Here is a 15,000-nt window from a genome sequence, read left to right on the forward strand (position 1 = left end):
ATTCTCAATTTCTAGTTCTAGCTTCTGCTTTTGCAGATGCGGGTCAATTACGGTGTGGGTGCAAACATTGGTAGGACATGCGTTTGGCTGTGGGACAGTAACAAAGTTTATTTGTTGCTGCCCATCTCCAGATTGACTGGTGCTGATGACATGGAAATCTTGAGTCACAAGGCCATCTGATTCACTGAAATAAAAGGAATCGAATTCTTATACATTGATAAGTTTTTGGTTTTTTTTTTCAATTTTCAATCCAAGAATTAAGAAATGGTGTATAAAATTCCTGAACATACATCGTACTCGCTGTGGTTTCCGTGCTGATCTTTGGTCTGTCGAGCATTAGATATGTTGTGTCAACTGTACCAGGGATCCCACTGATACTTATATTGTTGGTACCAATAACACTCCCAACTGCTTCTGCTAATGGCGTTAAAGGTTTTCCCGCTGGTCCACCGCCTACAAAATTAAACAAATTACGCTGGTGCCAAAACAAGTAATGATAAATAATGTAGTATAATTCTAATGTTATTTATTACAATTGTTTTGATTGGACAAAAACAAATCTAATCGTGAATTTACACATCAATAAATCCAAAAACGCTATGCATACGTACATGTACTCGCCTGAAAACAAATAACAGTGCGGGAAAACTATTCAAATTTTTGAAATTGATAATACAGGGAATCAAACTTTTTTTTTTGAAGAATTTATTATGTGTAAATTCTGAACATTTTACACACAAACTTAACATAAAAGTGCCTTGCACTTTTACTCCGTTTGTGAGTAAAATGTCCAGAGTTTACACATCGATAAATTCTTTAAAAAGAATGTTCAATCCTATAATATATCTATCAATCGATATTGCACATAGAGATGGTAGCAGCTTGGACTGGTTGCCTAATGGGGGGGAGGGGGGGGGGGGGGGGTAATTGATGCGTTCGAATGTTGGGATAGAAGAATACTTGATAGTATAAAAAAAATGTTAAACTAGGCAATTATGTGTAATTTCGAAATTAATGCAAGTATTTATTCTTTAGAAATAAAAGAAAATAATTCATACTCAAATGCATCAAGGAATCAAAGACTGTCTGAAGTTTGTAATCAGTGGCGGATCCAGAGGGGATCCGGGAGTTAGACCCCCCCCCCCCCCCTTTCGTCACATGATTTTGCTAAAGAAAAGTATAAATTACGCATCTTTAAGATGTACCCCCAATTTTGAAAACCAGAATTAATTGTACCCCCTTCAAAATTCCTCGATCCGCCCTGGTAATAATTAGATGATGAAAAATTGTTTGAAAAATTCCTTTTTAAGTGTCTGTATTGCATAGATAGGGCCAGCTTTGGGTGGGTTGTTAGTGAAAAAAAAATCACACATCATAATAATTATGTATTTTCTGTATAATCTAGAAAACACACAGCTTGTTGAACATAATTCAAATCGAACCACAAACCATGGGACATCCTATATTTATTTCTACATTACAAAGTCTTACTTATTCTATCAAATTTAAGATGAAATCACCAAGGTTGTTTTTTTAATTAGTCATTAGGTAAATTAAATCAAGGTAGATCTATTCTCATTCTGAACTTTTGTCATAATTTAGATATTTCATAGTTAAAAAAGCAGGTGTCCGGGTAGGGCGGAGTTAGCGCTCTCGCTTCTACAGTAACAGTTGTGACCCGAGTTCGATCCCCTAGTGCCAATATCAATGCATCAAAGGACCCCATTGCAAATCAATTTCGAGCTTCCGTGGGTTATCCCTGTACTTTATGCATACACATTATATTTATTTAGAAGGGTCATATCGATCAAAGGTTTTACATTATTCATATTTTTCTGTCATTAAGTTAAATTAAAAATTTCTCAAAATATCAATGGCTTATACGTCACCTATGTAAGCTAACTTTCCACACTTACTTTTTCATGATTTATAAGGATCTATTCATGACCGGAAGAGGGGGGGGGGGGGGGGCAAAAAAGGGACATAACCTTTGAATAATATTACGTCATTTCAGTCAATGACGATGCATTTTTCGACATTTTGTTTACTGTGTATAACTTTGTGCAGACTGCGATATTCGAATTTGTTGAGGATTTGATTGCTGAATACAGAAACAACATATGATATTGGGCCTGTTTGGATACATACTAGATGGTACGGTAAGATAACATACAATTAGGCTACCCTCGAGTGCCTAGGTCTCTATTTATTTATAAATGCGATAGTAAAGAAATATAGTTCATCATCAGCACATTACGGGGAATGGATTTAGTGCCTGTCTTGTTCGTGTATGTTTTTCAAGCAAATTTGAAATGCATACTCTATATATATACTATATAGATTTAATATAGGCTAATTCGTTTACCCGTTTGTTTCACACTACGTCGTGCGTCTGCCAGCTCTGCTTTCCCCTTCATCTGTATATTGTGCCATTTCTTCTCAACCTCCTCCACCGTTCGCTTGGTGGAGGAAGAGGCATTGATGGCATCTGTGATTTTCCTCCAAATCTCCCGTTTCTTTAATGTCGTAACCCCCGTTCCGAATTTAGCTCGAAGTATACTTTTATGTTCTTCTACACACTTGCTTAAAAACAAGCAATCATCTGGGCCGGGATTCATAAAAATATTTAAGTTTTACACTTAAAAGTCTACTTAAGTACTAAGTGAGTACTTAGTTAAGTAAAACTACTTAAGTATAATTTATAAACATACTAAGTGCTATACTTAACTAAGTAAGACACGCGACACTTAAATATATCTTAAGTGCTGAAAGGGGGGGAAACCGTGTTTAAAAATAGATTTCGGTACAGACGATAGAAGCAAAATGGCGGATCAAATAACAGACGAAAAGAGAGGAAAGAAGAGAAAGGCAAACTGGACGCAGGACGAATGTCTGATGCTGGTGACTATGGTAAATGAGAAGAAGAACATCCTGAGGTCAAAGTTAGGTCCCAGCTTAACTTCAAGAATGAAGAAGGAAGCTTGGGAAGAGTTGTCAGAGCGACTGAATGCCTCCGCCGTTAATACACAGAGGACAGTGGAGGAAGTGGAAAAGAAGTGGCATAATCTTTTGTCCACCTCCAAAGCAGAGATTTCCAGCTATAGGAAAACAACAAATGGAACAGGTAACATTTGTCGAACTCAAACAATCCCTTTTTTGCAATTTTGCTCATATATCTTTAGGTTGAATGAAGAATTTCTGCAGAACGGGCGAGAAATTAACAGATTAAGGGTGATGTTACTATATATTTGTTGTACCCCCCCACCCCAAAAAAAGAAATGTGTCTGCGTACGGTTTCCCGACCGACACTATTTTTATCCCCTGATCCTAAATTTTTTATCGTATCTTAGCCCGAAAATCCTTTCCATGAATATTAGGGGCCCAATCATATGTCGTCTGTTGGGCGGATCAACATGCCGGTATAGCTATTAATTTCACTTCAGAGTTTTCCAAACGTACTGTATCTAGGAAGACAACGTATGTTGTTTTTTTTTAAATTGTGTTTAGGGCAAAATGGAATTGTCACTCTGCCTCTGTGATCGCATGACCACGTACTTCCCCTTACTTGAAACAGTGTATTGATTTTTAAAAAATCTATATTTAGCATTGGCAAACGATGACGTCCGAGAAAGCACCCATAAATAAAGAGGTGGATCTTTAATTTCTTACAGGCGAAGATAGGTTTTACTGAGATTTGACTTCATTTAATGTTTGGTTGTGTTATTTTTTATTACCAATTTTTATGCTCAATTTTGAATCAAAGAAAAATAAAGAAAATAGTCACTGTATATTAAGATTTTTATTTTATATCAAGTTTTAATCAACTTTAGTTTGAATATATAGTGCAAATAAATTCAATAATAAACCATTTTATAAAATCCGCATGTCATTAATCTTGTCTTTTGAAAAAGATGAAAATTATATGTGTATTATTTAGTAAGTATACAGAAATAATTTTAAATATATAACATTGATATTGGGGTGAAAGTGGGCTCACAATAGCTGTTTTGGAATATATATATATAAAAAAAAATACCGCATATACACAGTGAAATTACTTTATAATAAAATTATGACCAGCTACTACAGTAAAGATATTATTTTTCTATAAAATTAATTAAACAGGCGGAGGACCTCCACCCAAACCCCTGAGTGCCATAGCCGAGACAGTGCAGATGGTGATTGGGGAAGAAAATGCCATCATTGATGGAGTACAGGGAGGGATTGACTCTTCCTTGCTTCAATTGCTGACCAATGATGGGAACATTTGGTAATTTCAGTATTAATTTACAGTCATAATGGAATAACAAGACTGTAAATATAACCTACTTTAAATGTATCAAGTTGCTAAATCACATGAAATTTATTAATATTGAGTGTATTATATTAATCAATGCCAATACTGGTATCACATTTCTATTTCATATGTATTATTTTTAAATTAAATCCACTAACAGGTTCAAATGAGCGTTTCATACCTGTACATCGGGGTTTTTATCCATCTGAGTATATATTGTACATTTTTACTCTCTTAAAAAACATAAAATTTGCAAGACCTACATATAGACCTATTTTCCTTTTACAAATACATAATCATTTCACAAACACATCTTGTTTTATGGTGTTAAAATTTTTTTTTTAAATTAAAAAAAAACCCCAAAAAACAGCAAAACTTGACTCTATGCAACAGTCTGTTCATGTGTATATACAGTACTTGTGATCCCACAGAATTATTCATGTAATGAGTTATAAATATATCACTTCCAAATTATCAAAAAATAATGCCAAGTTTGTTATGCTTTATTGACTCATTATTTCTTTTATTTTATTGTAGTAATGTTCAGATTATTCAGAGTGAACCTGAGTTCAGCATGACATTGCCTCCTATCATACCCCTCTCACCAAGATTGCCATTGCCAGCTCCTCTACATGTTCCTTCAGCCTCTTCCTCTGTGCCAGCAGGAAATACATGTACAAGATGCGCCAAAGCCCAGACAGACAACCGCAACAGACAAAGTGAAATAGAGGAAATGACAATTCGGAAACTTCATCTCGAAATTGAATATTATGAGATGAAATTGAAAAAATTGAAGGAGGAATAGGTGATGAAGATCTGTATTAAATTTTCGATTAATGATAAATAACAAATAGGTATTTCTTGTGACAATAACTGTTCACTTGTACAAAAGATTTGATCTTCTGACATTGACATTGGAGTTTGACCTACTTTTTAATGACAAACATCCAAAAGCGGTGGATCACAATTCTTGATTTTTACTTGTTTATCTTTAATTCAATCTTGTCTGAATATGAATTACACATGAAATACATAAATCTCATTATATGCATTAAATGCATAATATGTATATAATTCACATAATTGCAGATCTTGTTTAAAACTGCATTTGATATTTTTGTTCATATTTTTGTTTCAAAGTTTGGGACTCTGCCAATAGGCAAATGTCCTATAGTAATGACTGTTTGCCTGTGAATCCTGGTGACTTTGAAATATTCTGTAAATATTCACTGTTTTTTATACTGTATTTTAGTACATGTTCAAATTAAGAAGTTGTTTTTGGTTTTAAGAAAAAAAGTACTTAAACTCAAATATATTATTGTTATATTTTAATAAGATATCAATGAATGAAAATTTCCGTGCAACAATTATGTCTCAAAAGTGAGTCACAGCAAACAGTTGTCTGTACAACGTCCCATTGTTGTTGCCATGGACTGCTCCCCCATCATGGTGATTCGTATCATCATCCTCAGCATCATTAGGGTTTTCGTCTGGATCTTCATCAGGAATTGGAATTTGTCTATCTTTACATATATTGTGGAGCACGGCACAAGCTATGATTACTTGACAGGTCTTTTGTGGAGAGAGGCGTACTTCACCATGTAATACATGGAAACGGCGTTTCAACATGCTGTGGTAATGATGCCTGTTTATAAATTCATTTTCATCAACACTTGGGGCAATAATCTGCACATGTGTCCCATCAATAGCACCAACAATCCCAGGAAATCCTGCGACTTGGAAAAAGTGCTCTTGATTTCGACGAATTTGGTCAGCTTGCACGGGAAACTTGATAAATTGCTGCACCATTCTGTCCGAAGATAGGCTTTGCAGTGTCACTGATATTGCCCTCGAAACTGTAGGCTGCGAAACACCCATGTCATCCCCATTACATAGTTGCATTTTGCCCGTTGCTAAGTATCTAAGTGTCAATAATAATTTCTGGGTTGATGTTAAAGCATGATTTCTTAAAGATCCCGCTCGAATTTCATTACCAATAATGTTTTCAACGAATTGGATTCCATTCATATCTAATCTGAAACGTTTGATCAATTCTGCATTTGAATATTCCCTTAAACAATCTTTCCTCTCTTTAAAATTTCTCCTGTTCACCGCCATTTTCTCTTTCAGATAAAAAAAATCTTAAGTATTTCTTATCTATTTAAGCCACCTTCCTAGGACACTTAACTTAAAGTCAATACTTATGTGCTAAATATGTTTATGAATTACACTTAAGTATTTCACATACACTTAAGTGGTAATTTGAGAATTTAAGTGTAAATTCTCAGATTTAAGTATTTTTTAACACTTAAGTATTTGCTAAAAACTTTTATGAATCCCGGCCCAGCTGTCCAATTCGGTTTTCTTTTCTTAGTTGTCTGTAATGACTGACTCTCAGCACCTTCTCTTTCTGCCATATTTTCAAGGATCAATGCAGATGCAGACGATAAAATCGGATATAACGTCATATAAAACGACATTTGATTTTTGGTCTATTTATTTTATTAACCTTGCATAACACAAAAAAATTATAGTATTTCTTCATTTATTAGCGATACAAGAGAGACTTATCAAGAAAATGTTCAACTCCATGCAATCTGTGTTTACGGTAAAGTGAAAGCGGAAATGACGTTTGACATAGCAACGATAAACTTAAGCATATTGCGATGTACTTAGCTAAAAACAACTAAGCATGTTGCTTAGAGGTTTTATGCAACGGAACTTAAGAATCTTACTTAGCTAAGTATATACTTAAGAAATTTAAGTATATACTTAAGAAAATTCTTAGAATTTTTATGCATACGACTCCAGACATATTTATAAACAAAAATATCTCCACCTATACAACAGGCATATTCATAAAAACAACAACAAACTGACCTCATCCAGTGTGGTGTGTGGAGTACACATCAGGATTTCATCCGACTGAGGAAGTGGCTGATCCGGATCATGGCTGTATATTGTCAGCACTGTGTTCAAAATCTCATCTAAAATTTAAAAAAAATGTTTTTAATACATGTGAGTAAATGACATTTGCAGCTGTTTTAAAGAACCTTAATTTGTTGAAACCAAGATGCCAGTTTGGTGGAGGAGGGGGGATATATAGCACATTATCATGCTTTGTCACTTCTATCTCACTTCATCATGTTTTCACCATTCTTAATCAAGAGAAGATGTGGCCCTAATTCCTTTGATAAGTTGAATTTCATTTATCTGATGTAGTTTTGTGTCCAATTCATTAGAATGGACCTGAAGAATAGTCAGAATGTGAAAATCTGAAATATAGAGATTGGATTAGGCAAGCCAATCTGAAATACATGTACATACCCCATAATTTGATACTAAAATACATACCTTGTGGACAAAGCAACAGATTTGGGACACCTTCCTCAAAACAAGGTAGGAACGGTCGGTTCACAGTAAATATTTCTGAAAATTTAAAAATGTACTTTAAAACCATGAGAAATATCCCCGAGACTCGCACACAACTGTAAAACCATGAGAAATATCCCCGAGACTCGCACACAACTGTAAAACCATGAGAAATATCCCCGAGACTCGCACACAACTGTAAAACCATGAGAAATATCCCCGAGACTCGCACACAACTGTAAAACCATGAGAAATATCCCCGAGACTCGCACACAATGTAAAACCTAGTCCGAAATATCTGATGTTTTCCTGGCTTTTTTTAAGATTTTGATATTTACCGTGCCAGGAAAACGTCAGAACTGGCGCCATTGCATAAACTGGAAATTCGCCGCCTCCAGTTGGAGGCGGCATTCTCGGGCCGATTTTAAATACTTGCGAGACAAATTCAATGTTAAACTAAATAAATAATTAATCAATAAAACGATGCTTCTTGTACTCGACAGTATGACCTATATAGTTTTTCTTGATATTTTTCATGCTGCTGGAAAGCTTACATTACATACAGTGAAGATAATGAACAGTGAACAAATACAACTTGCTTTTAATAATGTTTGATGTCCAGCTTCTGACAGGGACATAAACAAATTTGAAATAAAACGAATAATAACAAGAACTTACATTGTATACTAATGGTAGCATTATTTGTAATTCTGGAGCGGATTTAAGATTTTAAATGGCTATAAAACACACTCAGGGAATAAATAAAGTACAACTACTTGATCATGGAAATTGTCATGGACTACTTTTCCATAAGTCATCAGCGAATAAAAACTGATGTGTATTATAGTCGGTCAACAGTATTATATATAAAGATAAAACAGAACACTGTCCCACAGTTTCAGACTGAGTCTCCTCAAAATAATCCCTAATTGTATACTGACCAGTTTCTGAGAGTCTTTTCAAAATGATCCCTAGATGTTCCACACTGAGATAATCAGACACACTGGAGGATATCGAGGACAGGAACTCCCCCCACAGCTGTTCCAGGTCTGGGATCAGGGTGTCTGCTGCAGCAGCGCTTATAACAATAAAGATCAGCCATTATTAATCTTCTCATTTAGTTCATCCTTAGCTTTCCTACGTCAACAGAATTCTCTACTGAAAAGGTTGGACTGTCCTATTCCATAAACAGCCGGATATATTACCACTTTGAATTGGTGGTAGATGTGCAAATTGCATGATTGTAAAATATACTTTTATGAGTGCAATTTTAAAATCTGTATTTTTGTAACAACAGAATGACCATCCTTACTCTCTGTTGTATTGGAGACTAGACAGAATGTCCTGAGTCATGGTGGAGATGGACACCTCAGATTTAGTCCAGCCCTCATAATCCTCAACCCCTGGCCCCTCGGCCTGCCCCTCACTCACTTCTACCTCCATTTCTGCCTGGTCCTCATGCTCCACGCACCACACTATACCTAGTAACATATCGACAAAATCATTACCTTGTACAACATATCACTTGTAAAAATGTACAGCTTTCTTGTGAAATCACTAATAGAACTATTAAGTTTGATATGAAAATGTAAATCATCAACAGCACCAGAAACGCAACATTAAATTCATCATGATATTACTCATTTCAAATGGTGGGTGCCATGACCAAAAAACAAAAAGGATTTGGCCAAGAGATTTTAATCAATGATGTATCTAAATACGGTTGAGAATCGATCTAGTATCTGATAAAAGCACATATCAATTACCCTCATCAATTTCATCTGGTGCAATGCCTTTCCTCAAAGCTTCTCTGGCCAACCTCTCAGGGTATCCTGAATCCGTGATCGCAGAGATAAATTTTGTAATAGCAGTAGCCTGGAGTTGATTTTCGCCATCAGAATCAATGTCCTCATCCTTTTCTTCTTCAGCCATCTCTACTTCTTGTTCAGCCTCTCTTTGAGATACATCAACTTTAGCCTTTTTCAGAGCACCAATCAATTCCATCTTTGTACAGTCATGTTTCACGATGGATAAGAGTGGATATATGAAATCCGATGGCTCTATCTCCCCACCCATTAAAACCAGTTCTCTCTGCAAAATCACCATTTGATCGACAGTGAAGAAATTTAGGTGGTGGTACTCATCCCTCTTCTGGTCGATGTACTTCAGCCATTCCTTCAGGCAGATCTCCATGAATTTGGCCAGTCTTGGAATTGTAGTGCTGATATCTTCCTCCTCATTTCTTCTGCCCTTTAACTGAGTGCATCCCTCCCCACTACCAAATCTGACAAAGGCACACACTGTTCTCTCCGGATCACAGAGAAATTTAGCTTGCCAGTTAGCGAATAGAATACAACCAGATGACACAAGCTTGATGTATACATTGCAAAGTCTTACTACTGCATCAAACACCTAAAAAAAATAAACGAAAGATCAGCACAAATTATTTAGTGTTGTCCATCATTTTACTTACCTCTAATTCAATTACTGCAGAAATTTGATTGGCAAAATATGCAGTATTCATGCAGGTTTCTTACAATGGTGAATCTCTCCACATCATCTCTACCCATTTCTGCCTTGCCGGCCACCAACATGAGTTTACTCTGAAGCTCCTGGAGTTCTTTATACTGGTATTTTTTTGGAAGACGTGACCCCTTCTCATCTTTCTGTACATGCAGTTGCAGGACATCATCTATTCGCTACAAATAAAAAACATTTGACATACAAAGCAAGATAAATGGTAATTTTTTAAAAACAAATTAAAGAGCAGAATGAACTATTATCATCACAACAGCAATACAAATACCGTAGTCAGAATGAAGTGGAATTATTTGCCACTGACATTATATAAATCAGCCAACTAATACTTAAGATACAATTCATTTTTCTTCAAAAGGTATCATCAAAAAGAACAACTGAAAATCCACCTGTCTATCAAATGTAAGCATGATACCTTTCCACTCCACTAGTAGCTTGACATAAAACTTTAGACCTACTGAAAAATATATATACGGTTACTTTCTGTGGTTGTCTACTTTTTTGCAGTTAGGCCACAGTTTTTTTATTTCTGCCGACCCTAATTTCTGGGGAATTGGAAAAAAAATATAATGCAAATTTCTAATTTTTTTTTTATTCCGCCGATTCTACCCAACATGTCAAATCGAAAATAAAAATAAAATGCATTTTCAATTTTACGAATAGAAAATCATGAAACGTAAACCCATTGATTTGTATTTGGTAATCACTATTCGTTTTGCGAAATATCTTTATTCCGTATTTTTAAAAACCATGTAAACAGCTATGGCCACGCACGATGACAGTAACGATACCTATATCGTTCTTGTCGACGAAACAGATGACAGATGGCATTTCATCACGACCAAAAAAAAAAAGGATTTGATAGAAATAAATATTCCTCATACAATTGGCGGTATTCTTAGTGCTAACATAACACAAAATGCAGTGCTATTTTGGTGTTTAAAGATGAGATGAAGGTACACTTGTTCGCGACTTTACTAGATAGGATGTTCTATCCTTAAAGTGATAATGTCCTACGGACCCGGTTTGAGTGTGGTAAGGGCCTGTGCCAAGACACAGTTAGATTATTCTAACTAGTGACTTTATACTACAGCAGTACATGTCATAATAAATGTATTTGAATACATGTAATTGCATCTCTGCCGTCAAAAATCCTAACAGGGAATAGAACAGTGTGAGAAATTGTTAGATGCTTTTGATATTATAATGAACGCCTTTAAAAAAAAATATGACCAGATAAACTCAGAAAGGTATGCATATTTCTCGTAAATTAGTATACCTTGTGTAGTTGTGGAAAGAATTTGAGTATCAAATAAAAATGAAAAACAAGAAACATTTCTTTCAAAAAGATGGTAGATAATTTCATGGGCATGTCTATGTGGGGAAAATGGGGTTAAAATTATTTCATAGGGGTATAAACATTCTGAAATTAAATTTAAAATGGAATTACTACATACAATTGTAATAGTGCTTGTAATATTTTTTGTTCTTTATGTTTATGTAAATGTAAAATCTTTATTGAGCATATTCAGCAAAATTACTGAACAACATTATATAAATACTGGATACTTTACAACATCAAAGAGATATCACCTTATACATTCTCGGCTTATGTTCTACCAAAGTGTAACATAGATACATGTATTAGTTATACACTGAATTTGAAATGGCATTTTTTGTCTCAAAATTCATAACGTACTATTCACTCTAAATAATTTTTTATCTAATATTTTTAAAATACACGTTTTGTTTATTTGTATTCACGAAATAATATTAATGATTTATTGAAAATAAAACGATAGATATTAAAAATGTTTTTTTTTTTTTCTTTCTCCCTAGTGACCCTAAATTTTAAAATCCGTAAACCAATAAATTAAAAAACTGTGGCCTTGGGTTAAATCCGCAAAAATTACAATCACAAAATTGATATATAAATAGGTATACAATGCAACAAGAAAAATTGAAAATGAAGAATGTAATTTGCTAACCTAAAGGGATCAGATCGCAAAAATTTCCACCCACAGAAAATACCCGTTATACGATACTTTGTCCACAAGAATTTATCAAACTTTCTTGTGTCTACTCTATACTGGAAAAGACACTTATCTATTACAGAATACCACTAACATTCAGTCAATTTAACTTACTGGTTTCTCCATCTGGAGGTTTGGATCAATCTTTCCCACCATGTATATTCCTATAGAGTTGATGGCCTCTGCTTGTTTCATGGATGTGACCTCCACTGACCCCTGGGCAGATTTCACGCTGTTCAGCCATTCCAGGTGTCTGCTCGTATCTCTCTACAGAAATACATCAATAGTTAAGATATGTAGTATAATAGTAATAATATAAGTACAATCCATGCAATATAATATGATGTGAATCTTTGCCCTTTGGACCCACAAAACAAAAGAGGTCTTCATGTGAAATTCTATGACTACCTTTCATCCCTAAAACAATAGGGGTCATCCTATTTGAATAAAGGCTCATCAAATGTTTCATTGCTAAAACTCAAATAGTATTAGAGATATTATCCAGAAACCAATTCTTAATATATAGTCATGTGACAATGATCTTGACCCCAAAACAATGGGGTTCATCCATAAGTCATGGAAACTCTTCATATGAAGTTTGATGGCTAAAACTTAAAAAACATGGGCATCAATATGAGACCTTTTCTTTTCATATGTGACCTGGTGACCATAAACACAATAGAGATAACTTCCTTAGTTTCATTGCTGAAACTTAAATGGCACTTGATGATATCATTCTGAAAACAACTTGCTCCAGACAGACAGTAGACAAAAACAAGCATTCTGAGAGTATTGCATGGCTATACATACTGGTAGTCCCCTACCGCTATACATACTGGTAGTCCCCTACCGCTATACATACTGGTAGTCCCCTACCGCTATACATACTGGTAGTCCCCTACCACTATACATACTGGTAGTCCCCTACCGGGTGCAAAAATTACTGTACCACAACAATATTCAAAGTTCATTATGCAGGTTATGGTAAAAGGGAAAATTGGGGAACCAGAATAGGAATGGTTGGAAATCAACTACTATTCGAGTAGAGACTAGACCAAGACAAGAGGCCCACAGGCCTTATCGGTCACCTGAATACTAGTGAAAAAGTATCACTACTTCCATGGGCTATGAAATCTAGAAAAAAAAATCCTGTTCTGAATATCTAAGCTAAATTCTAATGTTCAGTAACAGTATAAAACAAGATGTGTTCTTAAAACTTCACTGCCCTCAAAAGTGCATACACTGATGAAAGGCTTTCAATAATAGGTGTATTAAATTAAAACATCAAAATATATGACTAATTTGGACTCATCCTAAAGTCATAATCCTAGTTGGGTTGTGAAATTCACCATTTTTTGTAAATCCTTTTCTGCTATTCCTAAGTATGCAATACAGTTAGATTTTATACAGTATCAGCAAACTTACACATAAATACTATATACTAAGTTTGGCCACACCCTGGGGTCAAAACCCTTACTCTGGGGAAAATCAAATTTACAATTTTGGTAAAAGACTACCTGCTCTATCCATTTAGTTTCAATTTAGTATCAAAAACACTAAAGAAAATGTTGTCTAAGTGTTTTACACCAAAACACTATATAACAAGTTTGACCCCGCCCTGGGGTCAGAACCCCTACCCAGGGGATCATGAAATTTACAATATTGGTAGAAGCCTTCCTGCTCTACATCACTATGCATTTAGTTTTTCTTACATATGTGTGGTTCTTTAGAAGAAGATTTTTGAAAATTCGTCATTTTGGGGCAGTTTTTGCCCTGCCCCTAAGGCCCCATGGGTGCAGGAATCCCGAAATTTACAATTTATGTTCCCTTTGTTCCAAATATGTTTCATACCAAATTTGAAAAGAATTGGAATGATAGTTACCAAGAAGAAGTTAAAAATGTCTATTGTTCACACATTTAATAACTGACCATTTTGGCCCCACCCTGATACCAAAACCCCTACCCCTGGGATCATCAAATTAACAATTTTGGTAACGGACTACCTGTTCTTTCTAAATATCTATTAACTTTCAATTTAGTATCAATAGCACTAAAGAAGATGTTATTTAAGTGTTTTACACATAAACACTATAACAAGTTGGGCCTCACCCTGGGGTCAGAACCCCTACCCCGGGGATCATAAAATTTACAATTTTGGTATGCATTTAGTTTTTCTTACATGTGTGTGGTTCTTGAGAAGAAGAATTTTGAAAATTAATTGGGCAATTTTGGGCAGTTTTTGCTCCATCCCTAGGGCCCCAGGGGTGCTGGAGTCCTGAAATTTACAATTTATGTCCCCCTTGTCCCAATGATGCTTCGTACCAAATTTGAAAAGAATTGGACTGGTAGTTATATAAAAGAAGAAGTTAAAAATGATCAATTGCTAACGTACGGCGACGGACTAAAACAAATTGCAATAGGTCACCTAAGTTTACTCAGGTGACCTACAAAAGACAAATTTCTACTTAAGTTTAGTTCTTAAACCAAGTCAATAAACTGTGACATGTAGATGATCATGAATAATTTAGCTATATTGTTGCATTACTATGCTAGAAGTTTTAATGAGTGTAGTATTCTTAATTCTTATCTACAGAGATAAGAAACTTGGATGTAAAATAACAATTCATGCTATATTTCTACGTCCAAGGGCCATAACTTAATGGGAAATCAACGGACCAAGATGAAATTCGAATTCGATCTGTAACTTGTTATATGGTAAAGCAATGTACCAAATATGAAATGAATATCTGCAAGCACAAC

At 35.0% G+C, this 15,000-nt stretch overlaps 2 protein-coding genes across 7 annotated transcripts in view; one reads left to right on the top strand and one right to left on the bottom strand.

The window, feature by feature from the left end:
* The window catches only part of LOC125675154 (E3 ubiquitin-protein ligase rnf213-alpha-like), a 140,527-nt gene that overhangs the window by 88,641 nt on the left and 36,886 nt on the right, over nucleotides 1–15,000 (bottom strand). For all 6 annotated transcript variants that reach the window (XR_008800997.1, XR_008800998.1, XM_056158179.1 and 3 more), the window contains exons 13-19: nucleotides 12,355–12,507; nucleotides 10,207–10,368; nucleotides 9,436–10,081; nucleotides 8,982–9,150; nucleotides 8,611–8,747; nucleotides 7,652–7,726; nucleotides 7,178–7,284 (exon numbers count right to left, since the gene is read on the bottom strand). Coding sequence is in view for 4 of the 6 variants with exons in the window: in XM_056158179.1 (XP_056014154.1) it covers nucleotides 7,178–7,284; nucleotides 7,652–7,726; nucleotides 8,611–8,747; nucleotides 8,982–9,150; nucleotides 9,436–10,081; nucleotides 10,207–10,368; nucleotides 12,355–12,507 (1,449 nt within the window). In the remaining 2 variants the exon portion in view is untranslated. The remainder of the gene's footprint in view (nucleotides 1–7,177; nucleotides 7,285–7,651; nucleotides 7,727–8,610; nucleotides 8,748–8,981; nucleotides 9,151–9,435; nucleotides 10,082–10,206; nucleotides 10,369–12,354; nucleotides 12,508–15,000) is intronic.
* On the top strand, nucleotides 2,614–5,608 carry LOC130052637 (myb/SANT-like DNA-binding domain-containing protein 4). Its single transcript, XM_056158180.1, has 3 exons — nucleotides 2,614–3,124; nucleotides 4,126–4,270; nucleotides 4,835–5,608. Exons 1-3 carry the CDS (start codon nucleotides 2,824–2,826, stop codon nucleotides 5,100–5,102), a joined length of 714 nt encoding a protein of 237 aa, XP_056014155.1. The 5' UTR covers nucleotides 2,614–2,823; the 3' UTR covers nucleotides 5,103–5,608.

This window comes from Ostrea edulis, chromosome 3 (genome assembly GCF_947568905.1).
Source record: "Ostrea edulis chromosome 3, xbOstEdul1.1, whole genome shotgun sequence".
NCBI lineage: Eukaryota > Metazoa > Mollusca > Bivalvia > Ostreida > Ostreidae > Ostrea > Ostrea edulis.